This window comes from Solenopsis invicta, chromosome 3 (assembly GCF_016802725.1).
Source record: "Solenopsis invicta isolate M01_SB chromosome 3, UNIL_Sinv_3.0, whole genome shotgun sequence".
NCBI classification, from domain to species: Eukaryota; Metazoa; Arthropoda; class Insecta; order Hymenoptera; family Formicidae; genus Solenopsis; species Solenopsis invicta.
The window spans coordinates 10779848-10797570 of record NC_052666.1 but is presented as its reverse complement, the minus strand read 5'-3'; the positions used below and the strand labels follow the sequence as shown (position 1 = coordinate 10797570).

Here is a 17723-nt window from a genome sequence, read left to right as displayed (position 1 = left end):
GCAATTGAGGGCCGTAATGTTGTACAAGGAGCTCAGTATTATCCGATAACGATATCGGAACTGTATAATTTCATTTTGTACTAAAGTATAGCTAAATATATTTGACCTCTTTCATTTTTACTACCAAAATACGGCGTTATCATTTCGACACGAACCCGGACATCCGGCGAGCACATCCGAGCATCCGATCCTGAACTTAAAATCCCGTAACCGACACCGAGAAAGTACCAGCGTTACAATAATATGTATAGAAAATTTATGTACATATATAATTTCTTAAGACTTCCTAAATATAAAAAAAGCTGCCTATTTAAGCTGTATTTTTTTTAAATTTAAATATAACTAATGATACGATGAATCTTATTGATTCAATAGGGTCCAATTTGTAAAAAATAAGTTATTTAAAAAAATTATTTTCATGAACCTTATATTTGTTCAAATTGAATGGAACAACTTTAGAACGATATTAACAATGTAATTTTTTAATATAAATTATTAAAATTGCTTACAAAAGAGAGGGGATAAAACGCGCTGTGATTGGTTGAGACCGCGTGTGACTGTCATTATTCAGTAATTTCAAACTTTTGCTGTACGGTATTTTATGTATTTACGTATTTACCCATTGTTTTGTTGCAATGTGGCAAAAAAATAACACTGGATTTGTTAAAGCGCAATCGGATAACTTACCCAAAGTAACAGTATTAATGGTTTCCGATTTTTTTGCTGAAAGTGATGTGTTTAATATCGCAGAAACTCGTGGTGTAAAAGCTAAGAAGTAAGTATATTTTTAAAAACTTGTAATAACAGGAAATAAATAGTAAAATTTATAGACAGATACAAGATACAGTATGAAACGATATATCAAAGTATTATTAACGGTATATCAAAGTAATTTGAGTATTATATATAATATATTCATGACATAACCTTTAATACACTCTTGTCATTTTGTCGATGTACACTTTGGTAGAGCTGAAAGGTGAAAACTACGGCGATCCAGCAGTTGGATATATGGAATTGAGACGGGAAAAGAGCTTATGCCATATCAGAGGAAAGGTTTGTCCTGAGCACAGAGTGAACAATAAGGCGTATACTGTATCGATGCTAGTCAACGAGGAAACTGAGAGAGTCGAATATATTAGGTGCGAAGATTGCGCAGTTTCAGAAGGTAATTCTAATTAACGCAGTAAAGAAAACGTTAATTGTGTATATTAACTGTGCAATTCTATGTGATTTAAGGTGGTTGTAAGCATGCCATCGCTTTCCTTATGTGGGTTCACCGTCGAAGCGAAGAGCCTGAACCGACAGCGACGGTCTGCTATTGGAAGAAACCTCGATTGGCACAAGTTGGAGCTAATGTAAGAAGCATGAAAGCAAAAGATTTGCTACCATCGAAACAAACTCCAGTTCTTCCAAACAGTACTGGCTTCTTACAGACTGTATTGCAAGAAATGGAAAAAAGAAATTTTGACTGCCAACTGTCAAGGCATTTTGTCCATGTAAAATCTCATACAGATTTATCGATGCACTCATTAATGTTAAAATTTTATAATACTTCTACATGTAAAGATGCCGATAGTTTTTTGAACTTTGCAAGCTCCGAAATAGATATAGAATCATGCAAAAAAGTTGCAAAGGATACCATTCATCAAAGTGAATCCACATTATGGAAGGAATTAAGATACGGAAGAATAACTGCATCTCGGATATACGAAATAGTGCATTGCAAGACACCACAAGGATCATTAGCTGAGCAAATAATTGGTGCATTCAAAATAAGAGATACTGATGCCATGGAACGAGGCAGACGCTTGGAACAAGAAGTAGTGAAGATATTGGAGGAAAATCTTCAAATTACATTACACCGTAGTGGATTACTGTTAAATCCAAATTTTCCTGTCATCGGTGCTTCTCCTGATGCAGTAGCCGAAAATTTTGTTGTTGAAATAAAATGTCCGTTTAGTTTAAAATCTGAGGAGAGGTATATCACGAAAGAGAATCGGATAGGTAATAAATATTTTGCTCAAATTCAGTTGCAGATGTTTATGCAAAACGTGAAAATAGGTTATTTTTGTATGGCGAAACATGATTTTGAAACTTCACAAAGCATTATAGTAATTTGTGTTAATTATGACGAACAATTCGTAATGGAAATGATAAATAATGCCATGATTTTTTGGAAACAAAATGTTTTTCCGTTGCTTCTCAATGGAGTAGCAAAGTAGAATGTAAGCGAAGGGTTATTATAAAAAATTAATAAACGTGTAAATATTTTCAATATTTATTGTGCTATAAGTGGTAACTGAATATTAATTAAACCTGCAGTCACAATAATCATATCATCTACGATGTTTATTGTATCATGATGAATGAGATTTTAAAATGTTAAATTCTCTTATTCTTCTAATAACTCTTTCTACATGAATTCTTAAGCTAGCGATACGCCGAGTCTCTATCACTTCCTCCTTCGTCGGTTTTGAATTACTCGAAACACTAGGCGGTCGAATTAAAATACATCCTTTTTTTTGTAATAGATGTTCAATGTTTTTGAAACCTCGATCAGCCATGACTGCACAGTTTTCTGGTAGCTGATTTAAATACTGGCTGAGTTCTACGATCGCAGCATCGGATGTCCTCCCACAAAAACCTTCTGATATAAAATTAATAGTTCCATCCGGTGACATTGATATTAAGTATTTTATTGTGTTACATTTTTTGTATTCAGACCACGTAACACTTTGATTAATCGCACTGCTAGGCTTCTGAATTTCAATTTCTAAACAATCTATTATAGATTGTACATGACTGTACCGAGCACGAAATGGCAAAGGCAGATTCGATTTGATGGATTGTTCCGAAGGCCAAACAATTAATTGTTTTAAATAATGTGCTACAATAGGGAGAGTTCTTCTAAAAACAGCACTCGCGTTACTAGCACTGATTCCAAAATCATCTCCAATTCTTGCGAATGTATCGTTTAATTTAATTTTAGTGACGGTTAAGCAAATTTCCTCTATACTAATTCCCGTTTCTTTGCTTAAAAGCTGTATAAAAAAGAAGGCATTGTCCGGAATACCCAAGTACATTTTCGGTTTATTTTGAATGGTCGTCATTTTTATATTCCTTGCTAACCTCCTCTGCTCCAATATATTCTGCTTCACTACCTCTTCGCTTGTTTCCTCAGATGGTAGATATTCATCATCGCAATCATCCAGTGTATCATTGAAAGTACTTGTCACATTCGTGTTGGCCGATGTTGACTCAGATGATGTAATTACATTCTCAGTTTTTTGCTGACTTATATTACGAGTTTTTTCGTTCGTCGAACATGAAGCATCTTGCATCACTGGCACGTTTTGTACATACTTGCTACGCATTGTCTTATGGTCACGCATTTTCACTTGAATACCAACATCCTTGCATTTTGATGTTGCATCATTGCTCCAATCAATTTCAACAGCAGCCACCTGATGTTGAGTAGTTGAAAAATCATCTGCGGATGAATGATTAATATCTTATTTATACATAGTTTAACTCAATGAAAATTATATGCTCAATAATCATTTTAATATTACTTGAATTACCAATGTTGGTGTCAATATGCAATAACTCGGTTGTAATAGGTTCTGTGGATTCACATTCCATGCTACTATCGATTACTGTTTCAGTTTGTAGGATTTCGTTTAAAGTTTCTATTTTCTGGCGCTTCAGAGCTACTGGACGCATCGGTTTCACATGAGCACGTTGTCTATCAGGTTGACAGTGAAATATCCGAGGTAGTGCACCTTTCTTCAGTCGTACAGATGCATTTGGATCGAGTCGCACTCTCGTATAATTTTCTATATCTTCTTGCAACTATAATGGAATGTTACGATTACGTTTTGTTAAATATATCTATTCACAAAGTTTAACTTACATGGAAATGATCTTGACAGCAAAACAAGCTGGTGCTAAGCGATATCGATGAAGCATCATTCCGTCTTGCTATTTCGAACCATTTCTTCCTAATATCTCCTTTTGGCACCGATACAAAAATTTTTAAAGGAGTAGAAATGGTTGTACTCTTACATAAGGGAACAAAGCACCACTTGTAATTGCGTTTTTTTACTGGATCTTGTACGTAACCTGCATTTTCAGTCATTTTTGATGCTTTCAATACAAACTGTCTACTCGATCTAACCTGTTTACTGAATAATGACGTCACATCGACGACGCCATCAAGGCGCGCGAAAAATTGGGCGTTTAAATCAATCGCAATTTTCAAACTTATTAAAAAAATTATTTAACGATTTTTAATTACTTTTGTTATTGTAATAGTTGTTTTTACTATCAAAACTTTAATTTAAAATGAAAAACGAAAAATCGTCGAAGACCCTATTCGTCTTTCTCGTAAACGTTTAAAAATAAGCGTTAGAAAAGACGGAAAACAAAACAGCGCGACAACGTTACATGACAACGAAGCTCGCTATTGTTCTGTGTAGTCCGCATTTGATAGTGAAACAGTGTACTTCGACAGCGTGTTTTTAAAGTTCTTTACTTGTGTACCAAATCGCGTTTTTGGTTGCAACAATAAGTTCTTTAATACTTTTTATTTTATTTATTTAGTAACATTTCTTGATTTATGCAATAAATCACGTTTGTTACCCTTATTCTTTTCATAATATACGTTCTATCTCTAATTCGTATTCTTTTCTTTCTTTGTTCTTCATATTTCTCCAATTAAAGTATTTTTTGTGTAAATAATTCTTTGAACAAAAACAATGAGTGTAACAATGAGTGAAAATCGTGTGGAAACCGTATACGACAAGTGTATGTATAAAAATTGTCGTAATGGAAGACATTCAACGGGTACACATTTATTTAGATTTCCTGCAATTACTGATGCTAGATGTCAATTATGGATTTGTAACAGCGGTAAGTTTCTTATCATATTTATTATATAAATTATTAGACGTTTGTTTAAAGTACAGGATGTCTGGTAATGACCAGGGCACGTATTATGGGATTCTTCGAAATGGATTCCAATCGGAATTATTCCGTTTTCCCTAAAAAAACACAATAGAAATTTAGGAAAAAAAGGAATAATTCCAATCGGAATCGATTCCGAACAAATGCATAATACGTGCCCTGATCATCTTTCCAGCTGATAGAGCAAGTCAAACTGCCCACACAAGTTCTTTACCATTTTTCCATAATTAATAAAATAATAATTACTGATAATCGCCGATTTAGTCCAGCCAAAAGTACATAAGCATGCAGAAAGATAGAACTGCTCGGCGTTCGTAATTGCTATGTGCAAGGCGGGAGAAGGGGGGGATTTGTTTGCAAACAGCAGTAGACACATGAGTGGTATGATGCTGACAGTAAGAGCGAGTGAGAGAATGAAAGAGCAAACGAGAGAGCGAAAGAGCGAGCGAGAGACAAAAAGAACGAGCGAAGACGTGGAAGAACGAACAAAAGACTAAAAAGAGATAATACGAGTTAAATCCAACTTGCGTGTCTATTTCCATATAACTTTGTCCTGTTCTTTGAATTTTCTTTGAATGTTGCTATTTTATTAATAAAACTATTATACTTTTTTAGAGGTCTATTTTTCCAATTTTTTAAAGTATGTACAACGGGTACAGCCGGATTCGTATATAAAATTTGCTCCCATGTCACATTACATTTATCATACGTCTATCTTTAACACTCTACGATAGAAAAATTTTTATCAAATTTTAATTCTCATTATTGTGATTGTAGCAAATAAAAATAATTATTTAGTTGTATTTTTTTAAATTTTTCTGATTTGCAAAAAGAATATGAAAAAAATTAATGATTTATTAATCAGGGCATGTATTTAGAAATTTTTGAAGACTTTTAAGATGTAAATTCAAATTTTAAAGTTTAAGAAGTAATAATTGACAATTTTTAGTTGTCTCCTTGAAAAAAAAAACTGATAAGTGTTTCAATAAATTAGTAATTATATCAGTTACTGATGCAATATATTTTATTAATTAACTGAATAATAATCATTAATTACTGTTATAATTATCAGGTTATTGAAATACTTATCAGTTTTTTTGTTCAAGGGTCAAAGTGAAATTATTAATTGACTAACTTTTTTTGTACATCTTTCCAACATTATTTTCCTCAAATTTTTTCAGATTTTTTAAAAATAATATATGTTTTACTTCATGCGGTACACGTATTTTTTTTTTTTACTCTTTTTGCTTATTTTTAAAATTACTAAAATTTTTGCGGCACATTAATTGTGTGTGTGCGTGTGTGCGCGTGTGTATGTGTGTGTGTGTGTGGGGGGGGGTGTGCGTGCGCGTGCGCGTGTGCGCGTGTGTGTGTGTAAGACTATACAATACTAATATTTTGTCTCATAATTTTGTTTCAGAAAATACTACTTTGGAAAAATGGGCTGCAACTCATTACGTCGTGTCGATCTATGTGAAGATCATTTTGATCCAAGTTCTTTCAAGGCAGGAACAACAAGGAAGAAAAATTTTAAAACGTTAAAACGTGATGCTGTTCCAGTAAAATACAATGGCTTACAACAGGAATTAGAAACAATAAATATAGATACAAATCAAAATTTAACGTTTATAGAAATACCAGCCCAAATACATGCAAATTTAAACAATGACACAGAAATAGTGTCAAAAGTAGGTGTAAATTTAAACAATGACACAGAAAGAGTGTCAGAAAAAGTTAATAATGACAGTAACATAGAAATAAATGTTCCGCATAAACGACACATTAGAACGTACCAACCTGCAAAAAAGATGGATTTTTTTTTTTCGGATGAAGAAGAAAATTTAATGGACTGGATTAATGAAAAACCTTTGGAAGTAAAAGACGCGTGTGACAAAGCACCAGCAATTAAAAAAATAAACATATGTGATGCAAGTGAGAAATCACAAGTATATCTTTTAAAGAAAGAAATGCTCGTTTGCATAAAGTTATAAAAGATTTAAAATCTTGTTTGCGTAAACGAAAAGTTCCCAGGAAAACAACAAATAAAAAGAGCAACAAAAAAATTATACAAAATGTGATAAAAAAACAAAATTTGCATCCTGTTGCTCAGGCAATGATAAAATTGCAACTTCATACACCAAATGCGCCGTATACGCAAGAAGAGAAAAGCCTTGCATAACAACTTTTTTATTATTCAGCTTCTGCGTTGCGTCGCTTACGACAAGCAGGTTGCACGTTCCCTTGTGAAGCCATTAGAAGATGGCACGAAGAATACAATATTATGCCAGGATTTTACGATTTTGTTTTTTTTAAATTACAAGAGAAACTCGCAGACTGGTTTGCGGAAAAAAGAATATGTGCCCTAAAATGGGACGAGATGTCAATAAAATCATACCAAGAATATTCACATCATTTAGATCAAGTAGAAGGCCTTGTAGATCTTGGGCCTTTAGGAAAAAGAAACAAAAATGCTAAATGTGTTTTTGTCTTTTGTTTGGATAGTATTAACGCGCGTAACCCGTGGCGTCAACCATTGGCGTATTCTCTTCCTGGAAAATGCATGAAAGCGGAAGAAATAATATATTTATTAAAAGAATGTTTGAACAGATTGAGCAATACAAGTGCCGATGTGCGAGTTTTAACATGTGATCAAGGATCATCTAATCAAAGTGCTTATAATCAACTTGGTATAAGCACAGATAATCCATATTTCATTCATAAAAAAAAAAAATTACTCATCATTTGATTTTCCACATTTAGTGAAACGTTTAATGAGTTTGCTAAGAACACACAAATATTTATATTGTAATAAAGAAATTATAGCATCTTTTAATGATTATGAAGAGACATGGCGTATTGATAATGCTGTACAAGGGGGATCGAATTTATTGTCACACATTACAGAGGCGCATCTTTATCCCAATAAATTTCAATCTATGAACGCCAAAAGACCATTCCAAGCATTGAGTAATAGATTTACAGCCGTAATGAGAACAGCGGGAAAAGAATTGCAAAGTGATACATGGGAAGCGACGGCAAGTTTTACAGAACGCATGAACAAGGTCATTGATGCTAGCAATTCATACAGTTATAATATGAAATTTGGTGGAAAACGATTACTTTCCGATAAAAATCCAGATATTGAAAATTTGTTAGGAGAATTTATTACATGGTGTTCAGGATGGTCAATGTCACCTGAAAAAATATCAAAAATTCCATGTTTAAAAGGATTTATTGTAACCGTACAAGCTCTTTTAGGAACATGTAATGATATAAAAAAGGAGAATAAAACATTCGAACTTGCGACAGGATTGTGTAATCAAGATTCTGTTGAACATTTATTTTCAAAATTCAGACAACGTAGTGGATTTAATAATAATCCAACTGCAAGAGTAATTAGATGTAATGTAAGGCACATTATATGTATAGGATATATCCACACAAGTGACAAAGGCAATGTGCAGTGTCCAGAAGCTGAGTGTCTCATTAATTCACCAATAAATTTAATTAATTCTTTATTTATTCTTGCAAATCAATTTCGTCCCCTTCAAAGTAATCCCCCCCTGATATAATACACTTATTCCAACGGATTTTCCAATCTTCGAAACAGTTGTAATAATCGATTTCAGGAATGGCCTTTAGCTCCTTCTTCGCAGCGGCTTGAATCTCTTCTATCGACTCGAAACGGTGATTCGTGATTTTTTAACCAAAAACTCGACTAATATCGTTCCACAACCACCGTATTCACCTGATTTGGCTCCATGCGACTTCTGGCTATTCAGCAAACTCAAGCGGCCGCTCCGGGGACACCGTTTCGCTGCGAAGAAGGAGCTACCCAAGCAACACAGTTACGTTTAATAAATGTTTAATAAACGTTTAGCCGAAACGTTTTTGTGATGTATAAAAATACGTTTATTAACCGGTCGAAATGTCTCGTATAAAAACGGTATTTTACACTAGTAAAAAAAACGTTAAATAAACGTTGTAAAGTAAACGTTGTTGTAGATATAACGCCTGTGGCCGCACTCTACTCACGAGAAGATCCCCCGCGACGTGGCCACCTAGCGGTGGCGCCATCACTCACTTGTTAAATCCATTTCAATCCGAAATTACAGGATTTCATAAATTATAATTAAATCGAATTTTAATGCGATGTGACACGCTGAGACGCTGACAATTCTTGTGTGCCATTTTTAAATAAAGAGATATATTGATGACAATATTATAAATCACAAAAAATTTATATGTAAACTCTCTGAAGATTATTAACTTGTAAATATAATGAAATATCTTATTTATATTATACTTTTTACGTCTCAATTATTATAATTATATAATTACATTTGAAAGAACACGTTTAAAAATTGTCTTATAAAACGTTTTTATAACGTTTATTAAATTGGTACAAAAAACGTCTCAAATTTTAAACGTTTATTTTTATCAGTTTATACGTATAAAATTGATTTTCAACGTTTATTAAACGTATTCTTAAACTAACTGTGTTGCTTGGGTAAAGGCCATTCCTGAAATCGATTATTACAACTGTTTCGAAGATTGGAAAATCCGTTGGAATAAGTGTATTATATCAGGGGGGGATTACTTTGAAGGGGACGAAATTGATTTGCAAGAATAAATAAAGAATTTTCAAAATAAATGCAATGTCACCTTACTTTTTGGACACAGTAGTATGTACAACATGAAATCGATCCCGAAGACGAATTATTTAATGACGATGTAAATATTCTCGAAGAGTATGATAATACCAATGTTACTGGAAATAAAAGTTTATTGAGTAGTTACGATAACAATGCTATTGCATATTTTGCTGGATACGTAGCACGGAAAAGTATTGTATAAACTAAATGCGATAATTGTTGTAATATTATGATGGAAACGCCAATGGATGACGCCACAGCAAACGAAAAATATATAGAACTGCGAGAGTTTTTAAATCCTGACGAAGATGCTCCTACAGTTACAAAATTAATTCGACCGACAACTCTTTTTACAAAAGTGATAGAAACTCAATTACCTGCAATTGATTATAATTGAGAACGCTATTGAGCGTCTACAGCAATTGTACAAAATATTACACAAGAATCCATAAACATAACAAATAATACGTATTCAGAATGGTTCCGTAAAGATAATTCATGTTATAAACATCGATTGGAAGCATTGCAATTTTTAATCCGTGTAAAATTGTATTCACGTACACGATACAATAATCGTGGTGAAAAAACAGATAATGCATCCCGTAAAAAGATGCAAAAATTATTGAATAAATAAAATTACGTAAAACGCATGAAATTTAAAAATAAATAATTTTTATATATCTAAAAGTATTTCCTTTCATTTCTTTTTATTCTTTATTTCTTTATAGTTTCATCATTTAAAAAAAAAATACTGCATGTGTATTAAGATATTGTATTTATATAATAATTCAATAGAGTTAAATATATTTACAAATCATAATACTGTGCAGCAAGTATTATTTTCAAGTAATGAGTAAAATAAGTATGCATTTTATAATATTGTAGAAGATCGCAATCACAATTGAAATAATTGCATAAATCTTAGATTAGCAGATGTTATCACAGGACAAATAAAAGACTTTATGTGGTCATGCTACTAAATTGTAAAATCATACATTTACTTATTACTAATGATATAATGCAAGACACAAAGAAAAAAAGAATGAAAGGAAATACATTAAATACATTCTATGTTGGTAATAAATTATACAGACATGCATACGTAATATACATGTATATGTATATACACATATTATGTACTGTGATTTTTAAAAATCACAATATTTAATGATAAGATACAAAAATATTTTAATACACATATTTGTATTAAAATATACAAAGAATTTTAGAACAAAAGAAAAATCTGATATTATTGTATCAGTTATTTCAAAGAAGTTTACCACGTAAACTTCTCTGTAATAACATCTGCTAATCTCAGATTTATGCAATAATTTCAATTGTGATTGCGATCTTTGTGACATGCTTAATAACAAAAATACCAACAATATAATTGGAATTTTATAGTTTTAAATAATTTTGTTTTTTTTTTAAACATGCGTTTCATGTTGAAAATATCAAATAAAGGTTATATATTTTACAAATCAAGAGAGATGCGTCTTTTTTAACTTTTGGCATTTTTTTTCTATATTTAAAGAAATACAAATTCAACTTTTAGCTGATTGCTGCTTCCCATTTTTTCCCCTTCGTGAGAATCACCTTGACGTGGTAAAGGGGCTCAGCTTTGTAAGCTGCTAAGATTCTCATTTAAGTGTATGATGCAAATATAAAGTTAATTCGCGCGCGTGTATATAAATGTTTTATTAAAGTTATGCAAATTACGAGTATTATTACAATTAAATCGTAACTAGATTGATTTCAATCTGTGCATCATATACGTGCCGTGTGTGTGGGTGTGTGTATGTGTGTGGATGCGTGTTTGTGTACTCTGTATGTGCGAGATTGATAATGAATGAGTATGAATAAAAAGATGTATATTTATGATTGCAACGATGACGGCGTGACGGCGGCAACGATGAGGGCGCGGCGTGACGGCGGCAACGATGAGGGTGCAGCGTGACGGCGCGGCGGCAACGATAACGGCTGACACGGCGACAACGACGGTGACGACCGCACGGCGACAATGACAACAACGTCGCCAGGTCAACTTGTAACCATAAATGTAAGTATTAATTAATTAAATATAAACAAATTTTTATATGCGGTTACAGTTTTGCTATGGAAAAACGAACGTGTTGTCGAAACATTTCTCATGATCTTTTACATATTCCATAAATTTTTTGTTTCAGACTGCAGATCTGAAAAAGATTATAAATACATTCACTCGTGGTAGAGGGAGAGGAAGAGGACGAGGAAGAGAAAGAGCAAAAAGATCTAGAGGCAGAAGTAGAGGAGGTGGTCGCGGGACAACAATAAGAGGAGGGGGGAGGGACACACAGGTCCATAATTATAATTATTATTATTATTATAACTAAAATATATTTTTGTGAAAATAATAATAAATAATTAATTATGTGTCAAAAAAGGTTTAATTTAATTGTTGCCCTTGTAACAATGTACACACACACACACACGCGCGCGCGTGTTTGCTCAAACTAATTAAAAAAAATTTAGAGACCCTAACTGACGATCTCGGCGATCTCGCAAGTATGAGTCGGAGCACGTTAGCGCTGAACCACGAACTCTTACGTGCGTCCGTAAAATTACTGATAAAGCTCTCAAAATTTTTTAACTTTGATTTTTCGACAATGTTTGAGAAAATTGCACTTTTTCAAAGGTTAATATCGAGAAGAATTTTATTAAAATCCGTTACTTTACCGATCAACGTTTTGATACATCATATTATTATATAGTTTTTTATTAATTTCTTCTGCTTGCAAATTTTGATTAATTTTTACGTAATATTTCGTAAAAACTATTAAAACGTTGTGTTGAAATCAGATCAATAATTTTCACGTAAAATCGCACTTGAAAGAAAATAAAAATATGATTCTCAGGTATCCATAAATTCTTTTATTACATTATTATTTTTTTGTACAATATTAAACACGCGCATATTGTCATTTCTAAATCATACATATGCGCGTACGTCATTACAACAAATATAACAAGATACAAAACATTTATAAAGAGTGGGTGAGTTCTGGCTTCTCTACCTCCCTGCCCAGAAATCGTCCGAAGAGGACTTTCTGAATTTTACGGCCAAAACGTAGCGCGGAAAACGAGATAGGTGAGTGGAGAGGAGGGTTTCCGTAGAGATAACATCGTCGCTTGCTCCGTGTTTGCTACCGCGATACTTTCTCTCTCTAACCGATGATCTAAACAGAAGACGGACAGAGATCCATTATCCGTCTTTATCCAACTGATGCATCTCTCACTCCTGCACATAGCACAGAAGAGAACCGTAAAAATGGACATAGCACCGCTGAGAACCATCTAAACGGATTTTACCGACGTGAAAAATGGACATTGGCTATGTAGTTCAATGTCCATTTTTGTGAATCACAGAGGCTCTCTCAAAATAATGTTCTAAAATCGAAGCGTGTCCTCTCTCAGGTTCCTCTCTAACTGCACGTGTTATTTCTTCTACCATGATAGCGAATGGCGCTCGCTACTACACTATCAGCCAGCATGCGACCATGTAATGTATCACGTGGTTGCGATCATGATTGCCCACGGAGAGTATAAAAGGAGCGCGAGCGGAACATTTTTCGAACAGATCGTTCTGGACAGCCGGAGTGCGCGCTTACTAGGCGACGAGCTAGGCGGCAACCAACGGTAAGGTTGCCAGAGAGATACGGGAGGGTTATTTTCAAGAATGGAGTAGCCAAGAATGGAGTAGCCAAGGAATACCATCGAGATGTCTTCTTTCACCTCCTCTCCTTCGTAGGACATGGAAGTTGAACCACACCGAGCATACGCTTGAATGTAACCTCTGCCTAACCTACGCTCTCTCTCTTCTTTCTCGTTCTCCTTTCTTCTTGTGTAGGAGTCGGTCGCGGCGTAACTTACTAGCACCACTTCCCGACACCTACTCCCCCCCCCTTTCAATTTTTCCCCTCACCCTAAAAAAAGGTTTCTCGGGTTGCGCGTATCAAGTTCACACTTGTGTTGCGTCCTCTCTGTCGCCTTTTCCCTCTCCATAACATATTTTCTAACCTCATTTCCTTCTTTAATCTCTACCGGCATCCTGGAGTATTTGTTGAAGCTCTAGATATCAAACTCAAAATTAAAATGTTAATATTTAATTTTGAGTCTAATTTAAAGTCAAAGCCAGTTTAAAATTTTTAATTAATCCTTCAATTAAATAATTCCGTGTGTAATTTTCAAGTCTACTCCTGCTGTTTCTCACGCCGCATTTTTGCTCACACAAGGGATAAAACTTCGTGAACAGCCTCATATTGTTGCACAGGTATAAACAGCCTCATATTGTTACACAGCTAAAACGATTTAATACTTTGCGCGACTACCAAAGGTCATTATTTTGACAGATAAGTGCCACTCTCGTAAATTTCGAAACACAATTAAATAGACCCAGTTGAAAATTTTGTAACTACGTTCTTATAATACACGCATATACGTACGTATCTATATGTGCGCGAGTACAGTCTTTCCCACAGGCAACTTTAGTTATTAACGAAAACTTTTTTCTTGGAGAAATTTCACGAAATTTTATATTGTCATTACCCCGCTTGCCATTGCTAATAATTTAATTTAATTATTAATCATTAGACACGTTGAACGTCATAACAATATTGCATTAATAGATGTATCGCTAATTTAATATTAAATTGCAAGAAATTCGAATTCGTTTCAAATTAATTTCGAAAATTAATCAAGCTTTGCTCTAATTTTTCACAAATTATTTATAAATTTATATTCCAAAAATTTCAAAACGGTTAAATGTAATTAATTTAGAAAATAATTCTCAAAATGTCTTAAATATTATTTGAAATCGAAAAATCTGTTAAAGTCTTGAAAGTGTAAATATCTGAAAATATATTTTTTCTCTCTTATAGTATTTTTATATTATAATTTTAATCTGTTCTTTGTTTTATATGTAAATACCAATTTTATTTTTAAAGCTTGTAAATAAACATATTTATTTTTTAAAACTTTTGACGTTGTACAAATATTGGAACATTTCGAAAGAAACATTTTAGATATTTAAAAACTTTCAAGTATTTTATGACATTCAAAAAACTTGAAACTTTTCCAAAGATTAACTCTTGTGATCACTCATCTTAGAAAATTCCATAATCGTCACACCGGGACCAAAATGTCTCCAGTTTTCGTTCTTTACAGTTAAGAAAATTACTGAACATACTTTAAACATTGCAGAACATAGAAATACAGTGGTTTTGTGAAGATTTTAATTATATAAAACATAATATATAAAAATCGCGAAAATAAAACTTATTAAAAGATGAGTATTTTTTATTTAAAAAAGTATAACTTTTTAACTTTTAATTTTTTCACAAATTGAACAAGAATGTCTACTAAGGTCGTAGCTAGGTTTTTGTGCTTGTATTGTCTATGTGATTTTATATACTTTCCTCAAGTTCAATGAACTGCGCGCCGAATTAATTTTCAGTTATAACACAATTCTAAATTGAACGAGATTAAGTAATATCACGTATTATTAAATATTAACCCTTTTCCTCCCTTCATTGAACTTGAGGAAAGTATATAAAATCATATAGACAATGCAAGCACGAAGATCTAGCTACGACCGTAGTAGACATTTTTGTTCAATTTGTGTTGATACAGCAGCGGTCAAAATATTTCTCTCTATTACTTTAAAGTCACGCTGCCTTTGAAAGCGTTCTAACCCATATCGATTATTGCGAGGAATATCATCACAGCCAGTGGTCGAGTTGGCTAAGACACCCGTACCGGGGAGTGGCTTTAGGAACGCGGCCTGTGGTATCTGTGGCTATGTCCCACGCTCCAGTTAAGTTCTACAAGAAGGCTATCGGAGCATCCCAGGCTGAGTTTCTTGATTGAGGAAATCTTTTTAGACGGACGGGCATGTCTGATAATGAGGGAGATGTAAAATTTTGCGTGGTCCGTGTATCGTGTTTACCGTGAGATTTTTTCGGAACACGTTTTTGCTGTATACTGCAGTAACATGGCGGCTGTCGAGTGGGCATCTTCTAGAGAGGATAATCTATTATCTGTGATATGATAACTGAATTATATTATTACTGCCAAGACCGTTGTGCACGCAGGAATCAAGAGACATTGCTGAAAACCTCTGCAATATCTAATTATAATTAAACTGTAAGTTATCTGGCTTGTGGGAATACACGAGGATGCGCAGAAGTTCACTGCGCACCTGGATCGTTGTGTGCTCTTGATTCTTAAATCAGTGACTGTAAATGAATTAAACATTTTGAACATTTTATGTGTGACGCGGAGACACTCTTGGACTTGCTGACTTACGGACATGTGAATACGTGTCGTGAAATAATATCGTTGTACCGTGATCTGCAAGAATCGGCTGCTTGCTTCCTTGGCACTGGTGTGGAGCGCATGCGCTGTCCGACTTATGTATCTTTGAAGATCTCTTTGCACGGATACGAATTATCTGGCTGCGGGGAGCTTCCTTCTGACGGCTGTATATTGTAGTGGAATGAATATTGAATGCAGTGATGCTAAATATAAAATGTTTTTTTGTGCTCCCCTTTGAATTCATAGCCATGTTGTAGGCCTTGGCTTCTCTTCGACGGGGGTACAGGCGGTGTGTAAAGTGCTGCACTTCGGACACGCTCGAATGCTTGGAATACTGAGACAATTCCTTCGTGTCTGTGATTTACTGGACGGAGAGAACACTTGAGTCATTATATACGTATAAGCTAATTGTTGCTTTTACTTGTAAAATAGTAAGCGTATTTTAACTGCCCGGATATGTTGTTTGATTAAACTCTATTTCGTGTTATGCGTTCTCTCTTAGTATGTGCAGAAAATAGACTGTATATAAGTAGGTCAATTTTGATCTTTAAACATATAGGAAAATAATAAGGAATAATAAGCAGTGTAACTGAGTATATGCTGTACTTATAATATTTATTTATAATAATGCCGTTATGAGAGAGTGACTTTAGGTATACTAGTAGATATCTATAGCGTCTAATGAATAAATTAATAAATTAAATTAATGACTTATATTTCAATCACGCCCCTCTTTTTAATTAAGTATAGTGACGTTATAAAGGAACAATTATCAAGCGAATATTGTTTGAGCCTTATTCTGATTATGGGGGTGATGTAAAAGACATTATCGAACTGGCTGGACGCTCCAATCTTATCCTAGAAGGATGAGCGGCCTCCTTGACTTTGATGTTTGTGCTGCTGCTTTGAGGTTCACCAGGAGACAGCATGAAGAATGAGCGAAGAGGATGTAGGCATGCAGATGTAAAGCAGATGGTCGGTCCACATTGCAGCAGCGCTGACATTGAGGCGTAGGGAAAGAAAGGAAAACAAAACAATGGGCTAGTGATGAGAGTGAGTTAAGTGTACAGGCATGCAACGAGATATAAACATGACTGAACCTCTCCGCTGAATTCTCAATTTTTAATTTATAAATCTCTTAATTTTGATTTATGTTTTCTAATTTAATGTTGAAACAGTTTTGTTGATTAATAGTTGTCAACTAAATAATAGTAAGATAAGGGTCCTGATCTTGTAAGATAACAATAAATAAACAATAATTTGAGTTAATTTTATTTATCTATATATGAATTGAGAAAGAAGAAAATAGAGGGGGAGAGGTGAAAGTCTCAATGAAGGCATCGAGGGATGTAACATGTGCCGTTGTGTGAAATTAATATAACTTAATCCTTGTCTGTCACTGTTTTGGACATTAATATTCTAGACAATAATAACTTTTACGTGATGGTGTCTAGATAAATATTTTTGAAAATTAATAGGCGGATGCTGTCTATTTTATATATTTTATATAAATTCTTTTATTACTCAACCATACAAGGGAATTAATTAAACTGGATAGTTTGGTAAAACAAGATGCAAACTTTATGTTAAGTTCTCTATCTGCGAGGAAGATATTAAACTTGTTTTGACTGACGGTATTACATACTCTTAAGGGTATAAAGCTGATCACACCAAAGAACTGTCGAAGTTCCTGAAATAGAAAATAGAAAATGCATATTAATATATATTTGTGAGTTAACCTATTTCTTA

The 17723-nt window shown here is 33.7% G+C and overlaps 1 protein-coding gene across 1 annotated transcript; it reads left to right on the top strand.

The window, feature by feature from the left end:
- The first annotated feature begins 954 nt into the window (after positions 1-954).
- On the top strand, positions 955-2225 carry LOC120357377. Its single transcript, XM_039447558.1, has 2 exons — positions 955-1168; positions 1240-2225. The coding sequence occupies exons 1-2, from the start codon at positions 955-957 to the stop codon at positions 2223-2225; spliced, it is 1200 nt and encodes a 399-aa protein (XP_039303492.1).
- Positions 2226-17723: the final 15498 nt, after the last annotated feature.